We start from the raw sequence: 19664 nt of genomic DNA on the forward strand, positions 1-19664 counted from the left end.
AAATATATTCTGTCATTTATGAAGGTCAAATAAATTTTAATTTAAGCAATTTTCGTGCTAAGCAATACAATGTAGTTTAAAGAAAACACGTATTTATTTATGTACAGTATTTTCGCGCGTTTTATCTGATCTATTTTATTGGCAAGCATTATTGGTGGATATCGTGACAAGTTTCCGTCTCGGCCAGGAAGATGACTAGGATTCCTTCTCCCTCAACTAAGCCGGAGAAAATTGTTTCGGTTTTAAACCGGATGGGTAAGACGTATTTTTGTTAATGTAATTTATTAAACCCCTGTGTGTCATTTAGGGCGTCTGTAGTGTAGTAGCCAGCCCCTGGCGGGGACTTGGGTTATAGTTTAATTCATGTGGCCTTATCAGCACAGCAACCGAGGCCGTGCTGGAGGAGTGGAAAATATGCATGCTTGCAGTTCGTGACTTGACCCCTCCTCCGCCGTGGTTAATATTGAACACAGCGAAGCCTACACACGACGCGCTGATAAATGGCTCACGTTACCTCACATTTCACTTGCCATTCACAAGGGGCGTTTTATTGAAGTCACGCACCACGACCGTGTGCGATACAAAGAGATTCAGTTACCGGCGGCTTGTTCATGAATTTGCAATAAACGCACGGCTGGGACAATGTACTACGTGCTCTGACACACTTCCATATCACTGCAACTCAAGATGAATCAAGGGGTCAGATTCGGCACAAGACGGCGACGACTAACGTTCGTGTTTACACTGTGACCACTGCTGCTTGTACCGCACTAATTTCAGCCGTTCTCGGGGTAATCGTCTACGGTAAATGTTACTTCTTAAAACCAGTTTATTCCTTAATTAGCAGTCTGTTTAGTGTTTTGTTTTTCTGTGTCACGGTTGGTAGATTTTGATCCGTGTTTGTGTCATATCCTATTTACCGTGAATTGAGGACTGGGATGGTGATAAAGTTCCCATGTGTCCACCACAATCTGTGGGTGCAAGTTTGGTTCTTTAACTATTTTTTTCTCTCAGTTCTCCAGTGATATGACAGGTGTTCCAAGCAGACTGTAAGTACATTCACTCCAGTATAATTAATAAGATGAATGATTTTATGATTTTAGAATTTGTCAGAAAATAATTGGTGAAAGAGTTAGTTGAAGTCAAAAGGTTAACAAGACCAAGTTATTAATAGGGTACAGCAGGTATACTATGGCACCTTTGGGAGTTGAATACATCTTAGCTGAAGAACAGAGTTTTCGTGTAACATCTATTGGAGTTAAACACATTTAGTTGTTTTTGTCACATTTAGAAAAAATCACTTAAATTAAGAGTATCATAAACGCTGTCTGTTTTTTTATGTAAATTTCTATATTGTGAATTCTATTTACCTCCGCATGAGGACACAGACAATGCTAGAATTGATTTTTTTATTAAGATGTAGGTCATGCATCCAGGTCACTATCCTCTCTGAGCTCTCCAGATATGATAGACCATTAACTTTTTTTTTTTTAGGAAAGCATGAATCTAAAAAGAGGAGTGAACCTTATATTTTAATAGTCATGTAAAAAATTTAATGTGATGATTCTACAACAAGTGGTAACATGTCTAGCAAAATAAACACTGCGTAATGTAGATATATGAAATATATCATATAGATTTTTGAAATGGACATTCCACCACTTTTGATCTGTAAAATGAAATATCATCGAATATCATCTGTTGACATAGCTTGATAGACTCATGAATTAGAGGGTAGAATAATGTTCTGTTTTGTGGCCCAATCTTCCTAATGAAACCGAAACAGGTTTTAAAACAAGTACTGTGCTTTGAGTATGTATGCCTGCCTGTGTATATGAGGGCTTACTAAAGAATACTGGTTTATGATGAATAAAATGGTTTTGTGTGAGTGTAAATTGGATAAGTTTTCAGAAACACCTACACTAGAAGGTTGTCTTTTGCATATTCATTGTTTATTGTCATGTTCTTACATGCAACATTATAATAGTACATAGGTATGTGTGTGTGTGTATTGTTTTTTTTACCACTGCACTAGTACTTTATGTTGTTTATATGTTTTCAGGTAAAAAAAAAAGTCAGTCTTAGCATTTTATTTCATGTCAAAATATTTCTTGCTAAAAGTCAGAGGTATAAGGTGGTTATCCCATTCATTCACAAATTCACTTTAACATTTCACCTGAGTTCTAATGAAGGAAATGCAAATGTCATCTAGAGACAAGACTTTGTCACAGTTCAATATGGTTGAAGTGGAAGATTCTGCATGAAATGCTGACATTTTGAAAAGCGTGACGCACGTGTGGTTCAGGCAGTAATAACTCTGCCGTTGGACTTTATATTCAGCATTAATTACTACTGGAAGGTGATTTGGCATGTTACACATGGTATGTTTCTTGGGTGTAGATGGCATGCTGGCTGCCTGGTTTGTTACAGTGATGCGATCTTTTCAGTGGGCAAAAATTATCAAGATTTCAGATACATTATTTTTATAATCTCAAAAATTATATTTCTGTATTATATTTGTGGTGCTTAAACTGTATAGAATAGAACTACAGAATAGCCTGCTTTTTAATTTTGTTGCTACGACTCAATAAGAAGGTTCTAATTTTAAGAAATTATTACTTTAAAAATGCAGTATATGTAAAATTCACTATTTTCTTCCTTTGAAAAGTTAGAGTAATTACCATATTTGTGCCTGTATTTCTGCCTGTGTGATGAGCCTGCCTCGATCCATCTTTTTGTTTGTCTTGATCCTCTTTTGCTTGCCCATCAATTTGTATACTCATTTTGTCTGTACGTGTTTCTCCAATTATTTGCTTGTCTCTCAGTCAGTTCAAACACCTTTCTTTAAATGTGTTGGAAGCGGTAACATTTTGAAAAAAAAAAAGTACCACCACAATTTTTATTGGCTTGTTCTACTATTTGAATCATCATGGCATAATGAATAAAGCACAAAGCTCACATCCAACAGAAGGTTTTAGCTTGGTTCCATCAAGGTTTCAAGTACTTTCTTGAGCATGTTTTATGTTGATATGTTAGACGTGATTGATGAAGGTATTTGTTATGCAGACATGATAGTAGATTTTGGCATTTGTATTTACTAGGTCATAATGGGATCATTGCAGAGATAACTTATTTTGTTGATATTTCATAAATTCTAAATGTATATGTGTACATAGTCTAAGATCTTTTGCATTTTGTTAACTACATCATAAGGGAAAAACAGTGTGTATCTGTTCCTCCGTAATCAATATTTTCAAGATAACTTGAATGTCACGTTGAGAGAAATAAAAGAGGCTGGTTCTCAGTCATGCCTTCATGCAGGGCAAACCTCTGCAATCAATAGATGTGAAATATTCATTTTCATCACGTTACAATCTAAAAGCCTCCCCACCTACCCTCCCTTGTGGGCCACTAATAAAAGTTCTAATTCAACAGCAAGGGAAGGCAACCACAGCATAATCTGGTTCAGAGAGTTGTTAAACTGTAAATTGTTTTAGGTTTAAAACATTATTATAGAATAATATATACTAGTAAATGACCAGGGATTTGAATATCTGAAGCACAGTGGGGTCTCTCAGTTGGAGGGTAGAGTTACAGAGAGACCCCAAAGCACCTGAGACTTTTATATCCTTTGTGAGTGGCTTAGTTGTGTGGTGACACAGTTCTAGAATAAAACCTTACTGAACACAGAAAAGGGTACATAGGCAACTACTTGCTATATGAATGGATTTAGGCAGTATGGGAGTGAGGGTGGTGGGGGATCGACCCCCTTCCCCACCCACAACCCCACACATACACACACCAAGTTCTTTTAAGTAACTTGCGTCTGGAATTCATCATAAGTTTTGTTGTAATTATTATTATTGCATCATTGCATGTACTTTGTGTCAGAAAGATGGGATACTGGAAAAAAACAACATTGAGTATCTCAGTAAATGTGTTTTTCAATATAACCGCGTTAAAGCTGATGAAAATCATTCATATACTTGTACCACATATCTTGCCTATGGTACCGTGACATAGTATATGTGAGTATTGATGGTGGCTGTGATGCAGGATACAATATATTCATGTTGGTTTCACCGCCACTGTACTTACCTGGGTCCTCTGTATGTGACTAGAATGCGACTAACGTGTTCAAGTGACACAAAGCAATTTAAGCTGAACCTTTTTGTAACACATGCCCCGTCATGGTTCATATGCCGTAGGTACAAGAGGCTCACAACTGTTGGACTTGTTGAGTCATAGAGCATTTGTTAAACGCTGCACAGTAAAATTTCAGTAATTTGTAGATTTTACTGAAAATTTACGTGTACCTCTTCATAGTGGAGGGTCAAAACAACTGTCATTTGTAAACTATGGAATCAGATGATAAGCAAAAACAAACACATATTGATTTATTAAGTTGAACTTTTTGATAAAGTAAATCTTGTTATCAGAAAGTATTGAAAATATAAACATTTATGTCCCTATCAGTATAATTAGTGTACTTCATGATTGATAAGACAGAGCTTCTCTTTGGCCTGAAGTAAATGGATGTGACAGTGAAGTTAACAAGCCAACTGGAACAGGTAAAGACCCCCCCCCCCCCCCCACGCCACCGCCCCTTTATTTTTCATTCTCAAAAAGTGTCAAGTTTATTGGGGCATGGTTACATGCAAAGAGGCATTTAAATTTTATGGAATAAAGAAAGAAAAAACATGGCTCTTTGTGGAAAGTAATTGGAATATTCGTTTTCTTGAAAGAGCATTTTTGTTATGTAAAATGGTTGATTTGGTCATTCAACCATTACACTTTTCAGCTCGTGAATGCCACAAACAAATTATGTCTAATATTGACTGCAATTAGATCCTTGCATCCTAGCAGGTAGCAGCTCACGAAGAGTCTCATCAGGTTGGACACTATGGGGAAACAGGTCAGCTTTGAAATAATTTGCCAAATACTCAAACAAGTGCAGAGCTTTTTTTTTCTTAAACCAAACTTTTCAACTTGGTTTCTACATTTAATTGATTCTGCAGAAGAGATCTCAATTTCCCTGTAGACTAAATCTTTTAAACAGATGTTCTCCTTCATTACCAAAACAAAGCAGCAGAGTCATCCCTGTCCCCTACCATAAGGGATGATAGGACTGGTCTGAGACCCACGGACATTCTACAAAAAAAAAAAAGTCCCAGATTGCACCCATTTCCCTAGAAAATTCTTGGGTTCCACAGAGAGAAGTGGCAAGAAGAAGAGACAGAAGAAATTAAAAGAAATTCCATCTTCTTGATGTCCCTTATCTGCCGGTGATAAGATTCGATATTATTGATAATCATGCTGCACTGTATTCTACAGCACATGACACGGTTTGATTAGAACTCAGCTGTGAGACTTGTTCCCCGGTTATGCTTCTCGCCACGTCTCTGGAAATTATTGATTTGAAGACGGTTCTTACTGTGAAACGCTCTCAGGCAGCAGTTTGTCTTTTTCTGTCAAATGCATGCAGTTGGACCCTCTCAGAAATTATTACAATGGGTAGTATATGTCACAAGGCCTACATTAACATGGCATATTGCCCTTGATTGTCATTATTAGGTGTTATTGGTGTCCTAGTTTATCTCTCTCCCCTCCCCCCCTCCCCCCCCACACACACACACTTATGTCTTAAGAATTGCTGTTTAAATATAGTTTAAAGTACAAAGTATCCAGCCCATGCATATGCATCTGTTGCGTGTCTGCATTGTGCATGTCTTGTGGAATTGGCAGGCCATGATGGTTCACCTTTTGTTCTCCAGCTTCTGAATTAGCATTAATTTGATATTGGGAATATTGCCTTTCTGGATGCTTCAGTTTACTAAGTTCTAAAAAGGTGGAATAAATTTACGTGGTTTTATAGGTTCAGAAATAGGAATGAGGTTATGATGACCTTATATCTCTTGCAGATATGACTTGAGTAACTCACCTGTGTGGCCTGATGGTTTCAGGTGTTCATTGTGTATCATAATAGCCTACTTTATTTTACCTGTGGCTTGGTGATATTGTGAGTGATTTTGACTGATCGTCAGGAAACACCTTTTTTATAGAATAAATTGATTTTTCAGTTGTGAAACAACCATTGACAAATTTAACAAAATTAACTTTGAATTTAAATCATGGTTGCACTAACAACAAGTGTGTATATCAATTTTAAAAGGTCTAACATGATCTTTCTATGATGCTGTAGCCATTTAAATGTTTTATCTGTTTTATTACAAAAGAATATTTCAGATGCTTAATTACAATTCAGTTGATTTACTCATTTGCCAATATGCTCATTTGCCGTCCAACTGATATAAATCGTGAATGGTTAATAGCCATAGTGAAATGTGATATAATTAATTACACAGAGACAGAAATGAAACTATCTATCAGTGTTCACTCTTTCATTTTTTCTTCATTCTCAGCTGACAGCACATGGTAACCATGACGGACTCTGTTAGGAATGATGGAACCCAGCCACTCCCCCCTCTGTCCAAGCTGAAGCTCTCTCTGCCCTACAAGGCACTCAAAGCATGGCTGGCCCTGGCGGAGCAGGAACACTGCAAGTTTGTGGCGGCTGATCAGGAAGGTGAGGCACTTTCACTTTCTCTTCCACTTGCTTATAGCCAGGACGAGGTGAAGATGTTACTACAAGTCATAAATGGTGATGGTTGTGTAGTGAGGCATTATTATCATATGTCCAAGTCTGTAAGTACTTAAGATATTAATCTGAAGGCAAAGCAGGAATTTTCTTTTTTAAATGGAAGTGAAGTGAATTTTGTTATTGAAAGCATTGTGACTAAAATTATTCACACCTATGATATTAAAACTTTGAAACTTCATTATCCATTCCATGATTTCTGTTTTAACCCCGTTTGTCTATTAAGTTTTTTTTTATTTTAAAAACTGATTCATTTTTATTGTGGTTGATAAGTATGAAGACATGGTATCACCAGTAGCTAAAATTCATTTTGTCTGAAGAAAACGAAAAAACAAAAATGCTTGCCTTTTTGAGATTCCAGAGAATGTTAATATTTGAAAGAATTGTCATGTAGGACTATTTTACTATTACATGTAAACTGCGAAATAATTAAATAGTGTACTCTTCTGTTGTTAAAAATATGAACATGTCAGAAGAATTAGTGGTGAAAACATTGTGCAAAACCTGCCCAGTTGTGAACAGATGATAATCCAGGTGTGAATTATCACCAACTTATCACTGTGTGTATTTGAGGATATCTTCAGAAAAGATATCAGATTCACCAGTATTGAATACTGTGTGTTTTTACCTTTGACTTCTGCCTCTCAAGTGACAGAAGTCTTCATTTCTAGCCAACAATACATGTATTCTAATACTCAAAAAGTTTTCAGTGAATATTTAAATAATTCACGCACAGAATAATAATATGTAAAATATTATTTTCTCTCCAGGTCATTTTGCATACCAGCTGTACATGAACCATGTGAAGCAGGATTTATTCCATGTAGAACTCAAGTTCCTGAAGGCTCCAATCATTCAACTTTTAGAAGACTCGTATGAGGTGGCAGTCAACATCGAAGAGGTGGTAGATGTTGCTGAAGAAAAAGAGGAGAAGGCTCAGGAAAACTGCTTGCAGGAGGAACAAAAACTGCATGGAGCAATCCCCAAACTTGTGAAGTTTGATGGCAAAGATAGGGAGATTGCAACCCATTCTCCCCCTGATATTTCTTACACAGGGGGCAGCAATGGTCAGTTTTCTAAGGAGGACTGGTCTTTGGGTCAACCAGTCAGTTTGACCATCCCACCCAAGCTACCAGTATCTACCTCAGTAGTACCTAAACGGGAGGCAAGACTTGGCCAGTTCAGGGATTATAATAACACATGGCCACAGGAGGATGGACCATTAGATTTATCAAAACCTGTGAAACGAAAAGAGGAGCGAGACGCAAGTAAAGTCACTGTTAACCATGAAATGGTTGAGACCATGTTAAAACCTGAGAATTTGTTAAAGCCTGAGAATTATCCCCACATGGCGGCACTTGCCTACCAGCAGTGGGCCTTACAAGCTGGCAATCCGCTGGCTTTCACCTTCCCCAATCATGTTTTGAACAATATGAACAACATGAACAAACCACCTGGAGGCAGGCCCCGAGGCAGAGGACGACCTCCTGGCAAGTCCTCAAGTAACTGTAGGTCTGTGAAACACCAGCTTTCAGAATCCAAGGATATCACATCATCGCTGCCACGTAGTGCAGACAGTGCCATTGTATCCAGTACGCAGAGGCAGCTGGGGAGCTCCAAGAATTCCCTCTCTCCTCATCAACATGGTGTCACTGGGCAGGTGTCAGAGGTTGCTGGGACATCTGCCATACAGAGACCGCAGTCCCCTCAACTGTCACAGTACATGACCTACGCTTCCTTTTTACAGAATACCATCAGTTCCTCCTCGTCTAGTCTGGACGTGCCCCACGTCAACAGCTCTACCTCTTGTGGCACTCTAGACTCTGCCTCTGATGATGAGATTACCGATCGTCGCACAAACCGTTCATTTATTCACCGCCCTAGAGACCGCGGGAAGGCCATATTGAGATCAAGGCAAATTCGACACGAGATGGGGTGTGTGATGTCGTACCTGAAGCAACTGTTACCTCCAGAAATGCGATATGGTAGGACCATGTTTCAAGCGACAATACTCGAGCTTTCTACAGACTATATCGCAGAGTTGCAGAAACAGGAGAGGGAAAATCTCCGGTGTTTGGATATAGAGAGACAGAGACATCAGCGCCTCCTATCTCAGGCTCAGGAATTAAAGAGAGCTCTGTATGGGAGCAATAATAGTGGGGAAGTGGGGAAGGAACTGGGAGAGAACATCAAGGATATGGAAAGCAATTGAATTTTTTTCCTCATTAATTAAATTATAATTGTTTTAGAAGATGTAGCAGGAGCTAGAATGCAATAATTTTAATGCCATAAAATATTCACTCAATTTATATAGGCCAATATTCATCATATATTATATATCTTATATGGTAGTTTTTTCTATCTATACACTGTACGGGTTTATTTGTATATTGAGTGCTAGATATTAAAATTTTAAGACCTTCAGTTATTCTCAATTTTAGATATTTTGAGAAGGAAATTGAATAGAATGCTTTTTAAGACATTTTAACTGTTATTCCCAAATGAAAATAGTTATTTTAGTGAAATGAGTGTGTTAAACTTGTGTAGTTTTGGCAACCATACAACCAGTCTTCTGAACATCATCATTATCATAGCAGCCTGTCACACCTCTGCTGGCGGTTTTGGTCTTCACAGACTTCACCACACATTGCGTGTTTTTGTCCGTGTTGGGTTGAACCTTAACTCACCACGTTGGTTCAGTGCGGGTTGATGAGTACTAGATGCCAGATTGCCTGTGTATCAGGACCATGCGGCAGGTTGCATGAGGTGACTTTTACTTGTTGCAGGCTGAATGACCTGACTTAACCTAAGCATATCATTCAGAATAGCTTGTTTTTGCATAAAGAGGACATTGTTCAGTACAAAAATGTTCTTATTTTTAAATATTAATTAAACATTACCTCTAAATTCTAAGGTAAAATCTGCAAGGAATTTAAAGAGAATCCTTGCTTATTTATACAACAAAACAAAAAGCTTACTCCAACTTTTATCATTATAATAATTCTCTTCCCTTCTTAAGCAGTGTGTTGAAGCCTTACACTTTTCTTACCTGTATTCTGTATTCAGTTTTTTTAAATTTGAAAATTTTCAAGAAATTTTATAGAACTACCTCACAAAAACTATAACCTCTGTTACACATCAATTGAAACATACTTTCAAATGTAGAACGTACTACATTTTAACAAAATGTCAATTTTTTTTAAAGTTGTAGTTCATTGTGCAACCATACAAGTATTACATACTGTAGGTTTAAAATCAAATGAAGGTTTTTTTTTGCTTCCATATACTTTAAAACTTAATTGTACAATGTGCCATAGCAGGTTTGCAGTAATATCTCTTAATGCGGAGAAATCAGGAAAGGCTTTGTTCCCAGATATGTTGGTCTTTTTGTAGAAGTAAATTATAGGGTGGGTGGGCGTTTACAATATGTATTTGTTTTGAGCTTAACATGCAAGCCTCATTACCCAACTTATGGAAACGATTTCAGTTCTTTACAAATTTTAATTACATCTTGAATACAAGAAAAATAGCTTGTTGCAGAAACAGCATTTTTAGTTGTTTTTTTTTTTTTAAATCTTGTTAAGCCTAATAGGATAGGTATTTATTTTAGAAGTTTTATTTCAAAAAGACTAATTAACTGCATTATTTTATGCCTGCCCTCAATCACTGCCAATACAACAGCACTGTCATTGCATAAAATTTCTGAATTACATGTTAACTATAATAATTGAGAAAAAAAGATAGATGCCTTTTGATTTAAAGTAGTGTACAAATTAAAGCATTTTATATAAGTGTAGTATAGATAAATTTTCTGCAGCTTTTGTATTTTGCGTAATGTTTAAAATGATAGAGATTTGGCACGTCTATCAAATCTTTATTAGGTTAGTTGGTATGAGTTAGCATATACATCATATAATCTGTGTTGGAGAACCCCTTTTAAAATGCTGACTTCGCAGTTAATATTGTGGCATGAAAATGGGGAAAGAAGTTTGAATTACAGGTTTTTGTTGAGTGTAAAAAAACATTAAGCAGGCCCAATTGCTGCACAGAGCATTGTTCTAGAGCACATCAGAGCAGAAGTGAGGTTTTGGTGGAGTTAACATTCTAAATTAAAGTTGCACTTCGTTGAAAATAAAAAAAAAAAGAGAAGAGATACCTTGATTGAAGATCTGCAGGTATTTATGCTTAGAGTACTTGTTACTACTTAATCTTCAGCATTGTAAAAAAATTGTCTTTAAGAGGATATTTTATTGTATTTTTTGGCTTACATTGTGACTATGATGAAATATCTGTATGAAGATATTATAAAGAAGACATGGCTTGATGAGCTTTTCAAAACGATATCACATATAAATTACTTGCATCAAACTACACGTAATCACCCTTGCCAGTAATTTGGGACTCATTTAGCACTTGGGATAGTAATAAAATTTAAGTTGCCTCAAAGGTTTTCATGTAGATGTGTTGTTAGATAATATAGAGTATCAGATTTTAGGTGTTAGTAAGCCCTAATTTTAGCCCTTCATTGCAGTAAACAGGCAGTTGATTTTGTTGGATTTGAAAATCAAATACTCAATGTTCACGATATGGCTGTGGGCACTTCATGGGGAAATTTTACCACAGGTTAGGAACTTTAAAGCACAGTATGTAGTTTAAAATGTGCACTTATGCTTGTGCATTTTTACTCAAAGGAAAATAACAGTAAAATTCTTGAGCACAAGCAAATTATTCAAATAATAGTCATTCTGTATATTAATCATGATAGGGCTATATTGTCTGCAAATTAGGTTTATATTAAACTATTCTGTACATAAGCAGTTAATTTACTGCTTGAATTGCATTTAATTCTAAAAGTGAGCAGAAATAGTTCTCAAAGATCATCATTATAAGTACAAATTTTTGGCAAACTTAATTATATTGTGTCCTATTATCTAGGTTGCTCAATTTGTTGAAAATGTGGTCAACCCTGGGGGGAATTGTATGGTCACTTGTTGCTACCTCTCATGTTAACTAGAAAAGTGCTGCCAGTGTTACTTAACTACCATGTCGTCAACATGTGTCCAGTTACTTTGAGACAGCTTGCTCTTATTGGTTCACACTAGCACAGAATTCCTTTTTTGCAAAAGTGCTCGATAATTTAAGCTAAATCAAACTTATGAACTAAATTATTTGTGTAATTCCTCCAAAAAGGTAAAATGCCTTATATTTCCAAAAGCCTAAATAGTACATCTGGCTTTGACCAAAATTTGCTGTGCTAGTGACCTTACTCATATATACAGCAGTCAGTGGAATCATTCGTTTCACAGAATTGAAGTGATATGTAAGGTGGATTATTATCATTATTATGCAAGGTGAAGTATATTGCTTTGAACATTTAAGTAGAATATAAGACGTTAAAGGTGAATTAACAGCATGTGTAAGTGTACCTCAGATTTCCGCACAGACCAATGGATCCTCGAGGTTATAATTTATAAGTACATACGATCTGTCACCAATTCCAGGTCATGTATACTCTTGCCATTCATTTGTTCAAAAAGGCTCAGAGATAACTGATGTAACAGCTACCAGAAATTTTTTTCAGTGGTGGCCAAATGCTATATCACTCTGTTGGGATTTCAAAAGATACAGCATATACATGTATTAGAACAATACAATGTATGAGTTTGTTAAGAGCTTTACGTTATATACATGTAGTTGAATAATACATGCCATTTGCTTGTATTCAATGTTGAGTAATTTATATAGCATCACTGTGCTACTCAATAAGCAATTCCCAAGGTACAACTTAAATGTATCGACTTTTAATAACTCCACTGTAATGTTGATTTGATTCAATTATAATCCATGTACAGTGTGTATGCACAAGTAGTTCTAGGAAAAAAGCAGGTGCTTTGAACAGTGTTGACATCTTAATGACATAACTGCCACATCAGACCTCTTAATTTACTGTACAACAAGGAATAATAAATACAACGAATTCATTTTGTTTTACAACTGATTTATTTCAGCACATTTCACTGTCACAACCTCAGCTATGCAACATATGAATTAAAGACTAAATATCAGTTCATATCTTTGCATCATAAAATTTGAAGTTTTCATAAATTTAAAATGTCAAAATAATGTCATTTAGTTATGAAACAACATTTCCTAATCACTGACAATGTTTGTTGGTCAAGTGAGTACAAAAGCAATAACAACAATACAAATGGCTTTCCTTAATAACGGTTACCAAGCTTGGTACATGATCCATTTTCAGAAGTAATTTTTACATAATTCTGTGAATAACGTCATGTTCTTTTATAATTTAACAAAATGCACATGTGGAAACCTTTTAGATGCCAGAACTTGACATGTAAACTGTCATGTTTTTCAAGTACTTAGTCCAGATTTTACCATAAAGTCTCAGAAGATTAAATCTAAATTCTCTATCCTCTGAAACCCCATACTGTCTGGTTCTTCTATATACAATATAATTTTTGCTAGCATTTTTTATTGAATGTAATATAAATTAAAGATAGAATTCTACTCAGCAGCCAGCCACTTCAATTTCATTACATAGTTACTCTATAATACAGGCTACAGCCAGGTACCTGTATTCCTCATTGATCAACTAAATGACTCTATACACATCATGATCATCAGTGGTAAGTGGGCCTTCAAATACAACTTGTTCCCCAGTGCCCCATGTCTCTTGGGTGAAGCAGTCTACACTGATGAAGGACCATCACAGCAGAAAGCATGCTATACTCCCTGTACTTGATAACCTGTGATGTATCAGTACAGAGCCTAACATTAAGCCACCATCCCAGCCTGCTGCATGCAAGACTTCAGGACTGTCTTACTGCTGCTGTACAGGTGTCTAAAAGGAGAGGGAAAACGGAATTAGAATCTTTTTTTATGCAAAGAAATTGAAAGAGATGTTTATAATGCAGGAACTTCCATTTATCTTATTTATATATTAATATTTTTGGACAAAATTGATACAATCTAGCAACTATTTGCTGGAAAATTTCCATCCCAAAGTTCAGTACTGTTTTCAGTCAAACTTTGAAATGAAAACTCCAGACGATCCAAAGTCTTGCCACTATGGATGTAGCTCCAGAATCTGAAATGAGGAATGCTTGAAAACCAGTGAACTCCAAAAGTTGTCAGCCCCAACTTATCAGCTGCTTAGCAGTAATAATGCTGCAAAGTTGCTGTGGGCATATGAAGTAAAAACAATGATGCAGATCTTCTGGGATTAAAATACTTTTGATAAACTGCTGATTAGGAGGCTGGGAAATCCTGTCCAAGATTCCAAATATCTTTTCATTCTCAGCAAATAATAAAGCATTCCATATTCATATTCTATATTCATAACATTACTACAACAACAGGGACTCTCAATGCTACACTTGTAAATTGATTATAAACATTTTTGCACAAAGCATCATGATCACTTTGAACCCTGACCTTTCTGGAGACTCTCCCTCTTCTTCTAATACAGGCAACCTTTGCAACTGAACTTGTAGAGCTGTGATTGAGTTCTTTAGGCCATCTTCACCTGGCTTAACTGCAATAACATAGAGAATAAATAAATGATAAAAGTGTCAATATACTAATCTTTATGAATCAGTAAAACTAAAATAACACATTCCAGTTTAAATTTATATTAAATACGATATCAACCAAATTCATATTCAAACTGTGTACTATTTGATACCACCATAATATGAATATTAGAACTTGAAAAAGCCAACACATTTATGGGTCCTTGGTCAAATTTCAGAAAGGAATGTCTTCCAACTAATTCAGTTAAAAAAATTTAATACCAATATAATAACAGAAAATCAAAAAATATCTAAAAAACTGAAACAAGAACTGTAAGTAATATCCTATCAAATTGGTTTGATCTCTCTCTAGGATTTTATTTCCTTCAGCTAAGCAGCTGGATAATTTTTTTAACAAATCCAAATCCAGGACCAGATTTGTGAGACTTCTGTCAATAAAAAAATAGAATTTACATTTGCTTAAACAATAATTGACAATATGCTTAGCATTTTTCTTAAATACACAGTGCCAAAGTCAACAAAATCGGTATACACGTACTTCTGCTGAATACTGCTAAAATTTGAAGTGCTGAAGCAAGACCAAAGATATCTTGTATAGCTCCACTGTCCAAACAATGGTAAAGTTCTTCCAGAAAAAATCTGCAAGTGAAATGTTTTAATGTTTTATCATCTTCATAAAAGTTACCAATTATACATACAATTTTGTAAGTGTAACTTTTAATGGAAATTCATTTTTCATAGTAAATGGAATCAATTACAACAGAGAAAATTGAAACCACCTCAAATACAAAGTAAATTTTACACCAGAAAAACAATGAACAATATGACAAGATGAAGCTCTGATGCTATGGGTACAAAAAAGTGTATTTTAGGCACGAACACCATGGTTGATATTCCTTAGAGGATATATGATAAAAATTAACATCTGTACCTGACCATTCCACTCTTCTTGTTGACAGCAGTGAGCAGGAAAGCAGACAGCATAGGAAGCTGGTGCAGACCCTCGTATTCTGACACCTCTTGTTCCTGTGGGGTATTGGAAAAAGAAATATTGATAAAACAAATACATTTTAAAATTGTCTCTCTCTCCATATCCAGAGATTACAGGTGGCCCCCTCATTCCTCGTAATGTGAAGTGTAGCAGACACAGGTATAAACTAAACTGTTTATCAAACAGATTGTAACTTCTTCTTTTGACAGCTGAATTGATATGCATTAGCAGCATTTTGGTTAATTTTATGAATCATTTGAGTCATTTTCCTAAAGAAAATGGAACAGCAAAATAAAACGACTTAAGACTTTTCACATCTATCCTATGAAAATCACAAGCTGAAGTGTAGATATGCAAAAAAAAAAAAAATACCTGTTTAATTGTATTGGTCACCTCCGCAAGCACGGCAGCCATGATGGTTGCCATGACATCACGGCTGACGTCTACCCTGCCAGGTCTCTGGCGATGGAAGGATTTCAGGACTTCAGTCAATGGCTGTCTGATTCTGGGAACGACCTTGAAACAACAGTAAAATGATAAAAGATAACATTCATAACTTAGTTGGATTTCTAAAATTAGAGCTTTCTCTGGTGGTGGGAAAAACTTAAATGTGACAACCAAATTTCAGAAGACTACATTCCAGACTCTGCTATGTGTCTCACATTCTAAGCCAGAAGGCATTGGAAAGGACTTTAATAGTGGCATAACAGATAAATATATCTTAGATTTTGTTCAGTCAGAATACTTTATATTTATTTGACTGATAACATCTTACATTATTAAATATTAACAATATTACAGCAATACTGTCTGTACCTTCTCAGCTGCTATCTTATCATGGTGCACCAATTTGGCGACAGTCTGTACCACAGTGCTCAGTAGAACTGGTACCAGGTCAGCCGTACCCTGGCCCAGACCCTCATCTGGCTCCCTGGACCCCGCCCCCTCATCCTCATCTTCCTCCTGAGACTGGAAGTGCTCTGTTATCTGGTACAACAGCTTACATATCAGTGGCAGGAAGAATGTGCTGCGCTCTGCATGAAAAAATGATAATTATTCACTTTCTAAGTCCATATCTAATAGATTATCTTAGGAAGGAGAAAAACTGAGGAAAAAATCAATTATCATCAACATTTTTTTTTCTTTCAGAGTGGGGAAATTCTGCATTCTGCTTTACTATAACAATTCTACATATTAATTAAAAAATATTGTCTGAAGTCTGACTTTCTGTGTGCACATATTCTGAAAAATTACCAGTATGCAGAAGTCCTGTTCCAATTTCCACCAGTCTTGATATGAACTCTCTGTCGCAAACTCCCACCAGCAGCATATTGGAGGCAATGGTAAGCAGTGTCTAAAAAACAGAGGAAATGCAGGTACTTCAATGACAAACCTATATAAACCTATAATTCAAACTGCAGTTTTAGTCTTAAACAGTCTAACCCAAGTTGTATGTATAATTATATAAATTCATATGTATTTATGCATAAATAACAACAAAATGAGTGGAATCACCTCAATGAGTGTCTGAGTCATCTCAGTCAAGGTTGGAGCTTGAGAGTCTGACACTGTCCTCTTCTTGCTGTGTCTGTCCTGTTCTTCTGCTGTACTCTCCACTGTGGTCTGGTTTAGTGAGGGCAGCAGCTCTGTATCTGCCCAGCTCAGCAGGTGCTCTACCACAGTCACGGCATTGTGGTCTGCATTGTCCTGTGTAATATATATATCATACCAATATTTTATGAAATCTAATTCCACACATGCTCAGTACATTCCTACAGTCACAGCCTTGTGGTCCGAATTGTTCTGTGTAGAATATATTTATCATACTTATATTTTAGTAAATATAATTCCACACATGCCCATTTCAGATGACATTCAATATGGCACTGAACATTGGTGACATGTTATCTCAGGTAAAACAATTTTCATTTTGTGTATTATATAATATATATACAATGGTTGAATAAAAGAAAACAGTATCTATTTCGTATTTACAAAAAATAGCATTCTGAATCAACTAAATAATGTAAAATCACCAAATAAATTAATATTCCTCAAGAAAAAGTAAATTTTTCTCCACCTTACAAATAATTGCTTGACCTATCCCTGCACTTGGATTTGATGTTCTACACTATTAAAAAAAACAACATTGGGACATTTTCAGACGTGTGCAAATTTCCTTCAAGTTTTGCTCTACTTACAGGGTTATGTAGAAGCACTTCCAGTTTACAATATAGAGTGAAAGCTTCCACCAGGAACTTGTCAGAAGTATGTGTGCCCAAGGCCTCTGAACTTCCCAGCCTCTCTTCAATCAGTTTCTATAACAGAGATCAAGAATATGTAATCTGTAAGTATTATAAAGGAAATGCATCACTGCAAGTTTTATAATCAACCATTTTAAGTGAATATGTCTACTATTAACAGAAAAAGGTCATCTTAAACAAACTTGAATTATTAACCCCAACCTCCTTTTTAAAAAAAATAACAGTAAGTGTTTGAGAAACAGACAAGAAACTGATATGGTAAAACATAAATATAAAACAGCAATATTTATAATGCATTACCAAAACGTCTGCCAACTCAGCTGTAAGCTCTGTCAGCTCTCTTCTGCCTTGGTTCAGCAGTGCCTCCCTGCAGAGGGCGTGTTTGGTCAAGTACCCAAGATAAGCCACAGCCAAGAGAGGTTTAGGAACACCTGGCTCACAGAAGGTGACACTCTTGGCTTTTCTTCTGGCCTGGAAACAGACCAAACATACACATGCTGATATCAATTTAATACCACATAATATTTTCAATATTTTCTAGAAACATTAAAAGATCCCTGCTATTCAAGGACAAAAAATTTTGACCAAATAAGTCTTCTTTCTATACCTTTTTCTTCAAATTCAAAATACTGTAATGGACTTAAAACAGTGAAGTTATGAATTCATCAAAATAATACGTAATGATGCCATGGAGATCAAAAAGCTTTTACAGTACACAATTCAGAGCTGAAAGTAAAAAACAAAACTTTACATTGAGACCTTCCATATTGTGCACACACCTTAGAAGCAGAAGAGTTCTGTGCGTCTGCCGTCTCTCCTCTCAATCCAGTATATATCCACTCTGAGACTAAAGCCAAAATGTCCTTGACCTTGCCCCAGCTACACATTGATTCCAGCAGGGTACCATAGTCTGGCTCTGCAGAGCTCTCCTCCAGGGATTTCAGCTTCGACAGACAACTACGACTAGAATAAAAAAAGTATATACATCTGACTTATTTACGTTAAAAGCGTGTTTTCTTTGATATATTGAGGGTTGTATAGGTGATTATAGCAGTACGTTAGAAAAAGAGAAGGTATGTTGATCTGACTGCATGCAACTAGAGTCCCAGGAGATTTAGATTGACTTAATCTCACTGGGAATGAAACCTTACTTTCCACCACATCACCTTCTAGCTTCCTTATGAAAGTTGCAAATTTCATACCCTTTTTCTTACAGTAACCAAAGATTCCTTCATAAAGGACCTAATTTGCATTATAGGCCTGTTGCAAGGCATAAATGATTACCTTATGGTAGGAATTGAACTTGCAGGAAGAAAACCAGCCAGGAACACCAGAGCATCATAGCAGCGGTTGTCCTGGAGAAGATTATTCAAAAAAATGTAATAATAAACCTGGAACATGATCATTTGCTCATTGAGAAAGACCATCTGGTCTAAAATTCAACTTAAAAATCTTTTTTTAAAATAAAGAAACATGTAATTGAACTAATCTAACAAAAATTAATTAAATCAAAAGTTAAACACTGGTTTTTAATGAGAAAAACTCACACAGCAGGATAATTTTATTTGTTAAAACAAGTCAACCTACGTGCATCACCCTGAAGAAGTCGGGCAAGCACTTGCTAAACTTAGCATGTAGTTTCTCCTTCAGCTCTGCATTGGCTGGCTTGTCCAGCTGTGCACTGACCCCTCCCCAGAGGACCACCATGGTCTCCAGTAGACCTGACATCACCTCGGTGTCATTCAGGGTTAATTCTGTCTCCAACTCATTCTCCTGGAGTATTGAGACAAGATTTACAATTACCTCCAGCATAATGGCAAAAATGAATTCTAGTAATTAAGCCTTTAAAATTGTCTCACATTTCTGACCTTTCACTTTTTAAGACATCATTTCTGACACTTGCCAAAATGTTATCTCTGACACAAAGCCAAATAACTTCAAAACATCTGGATCACTAAAATTGCTTATTTTTTTTAGGGGAAACTATTAATTCATGTTGTTGGAATTTATTGAACGATTATGATATATCATCTTAAGCCAAGAAAATACAAACAAAAAGGAATTGCATGATAACAAAATAATTAACAAGAAAACACTAAGCACATATGATAACAAGAAAGAGCCATCACTGCCTACTTTGACAGTAAAACCAGCTAAACATTCAAGAAATAAAATTTACATATCACAAAAGATTATAA

At 36.0% G+C, this 19664-nt stretch overlaps 2 protein-coding genes across 5 annotated transcripts in view; one reads left to right on the forward strand and one right to left on the reverse strand.

The window, feature by feature from the left end:
- Positions 1-64: 64 nt before the first annotated feature.
- LOC106155156 (uncharacterized) lies at positions 65-12639 on the forward strand. Of its 3 annotated transcripts, XM_087003244.1 has the most exons (4): positions 338-804; positions 1015-1049; positions 6423-6586; positions 7429-12639. In XM_087003244.1, exons 3-4 carry the CDS (start codon positions 6433-6435, stop codon positions 8868-8870), a joined length of 1596 nt encoding a protein of 531 aa, XP_086859370.1. In that variant the 5' UTR covers positions 338-804; positions 1015-1049; positions 6423-6432; the 3' UTR covers positions 8871-12639. The 3 variants fall into 3 exon arrangements, with proteins under 3 accessions (XP_013385289.2, XP_086859370.1, XP_013385290.2); XM_013529835.2 differs by lacking the exons at positions 338-804; positions 1015-1049 and adding an exon at positions 65-255; XM_013529836.3 differs by lacking the exon at positions 1015-1049.
- The window catches only part of LOC106151307 (condensin-2 complex subunit G2-like), a 14292-nt gene continuing 7267 nt past the window's right edge, over positions 12640-19664 (reverse strand). For both annotated transcript variants that reach the window (XM_087003242.1, XM_087003243.1), the window contains exons 16-28: positions 19054-19239; positions 18751-18821; positions 18246-18429; positions 17767-17937; positions 17404-17520; positions 16718-16909; positions 16457-16556; positions 16019-16236; positions 15575-15718; positions 15143-15237; positions 14750-14850; positions 14114-14213; positions 12640-13520 (exon numbers count right to left, since the gene is read on the reverse strand). In XM_087003242.1, coding sequence (XP_086859368.1) covers positions 13454-13520; positions 14114-14213; positions 14750-14850; positions 15143-15237; positions 15575-15718; positions 16019-16236; positions 16457-16556; positions 16718-16909; positions 17404-17520; positions 17767-17937; positions 18246-18429; positions 18751-18821; positions 19054-19239 — 1746 coding nt within the window. In that variant the 3' untranslated portion in view covers positions 12640-13453. The remainder of the gene's footprint in view (positions 13521-14113; positions 14214-14749; positions 14851-15142; positions 15238-15574; positions 15719-16018; positions 16237-16456; positions 16557-16717; positions 16910-17403; positions 17521-17766; positions 17938-18245; positions 18430-18750; positions 18822-19053; positions 19240-19664) is intronic.

Source organism: Lingula anatina, chromosome 2 (assembly GCF_051362555.1).
Source record: "Lingula anatina isolate TDL-2025a chromosome 2, LinAna3.0, whole genome shotgun sequence".
NCBI lineage: Eukaryota > Metazoa > Brachiopoda > Lingulata > Lingulida > Lingulidae > Lingula > Lingula anatina.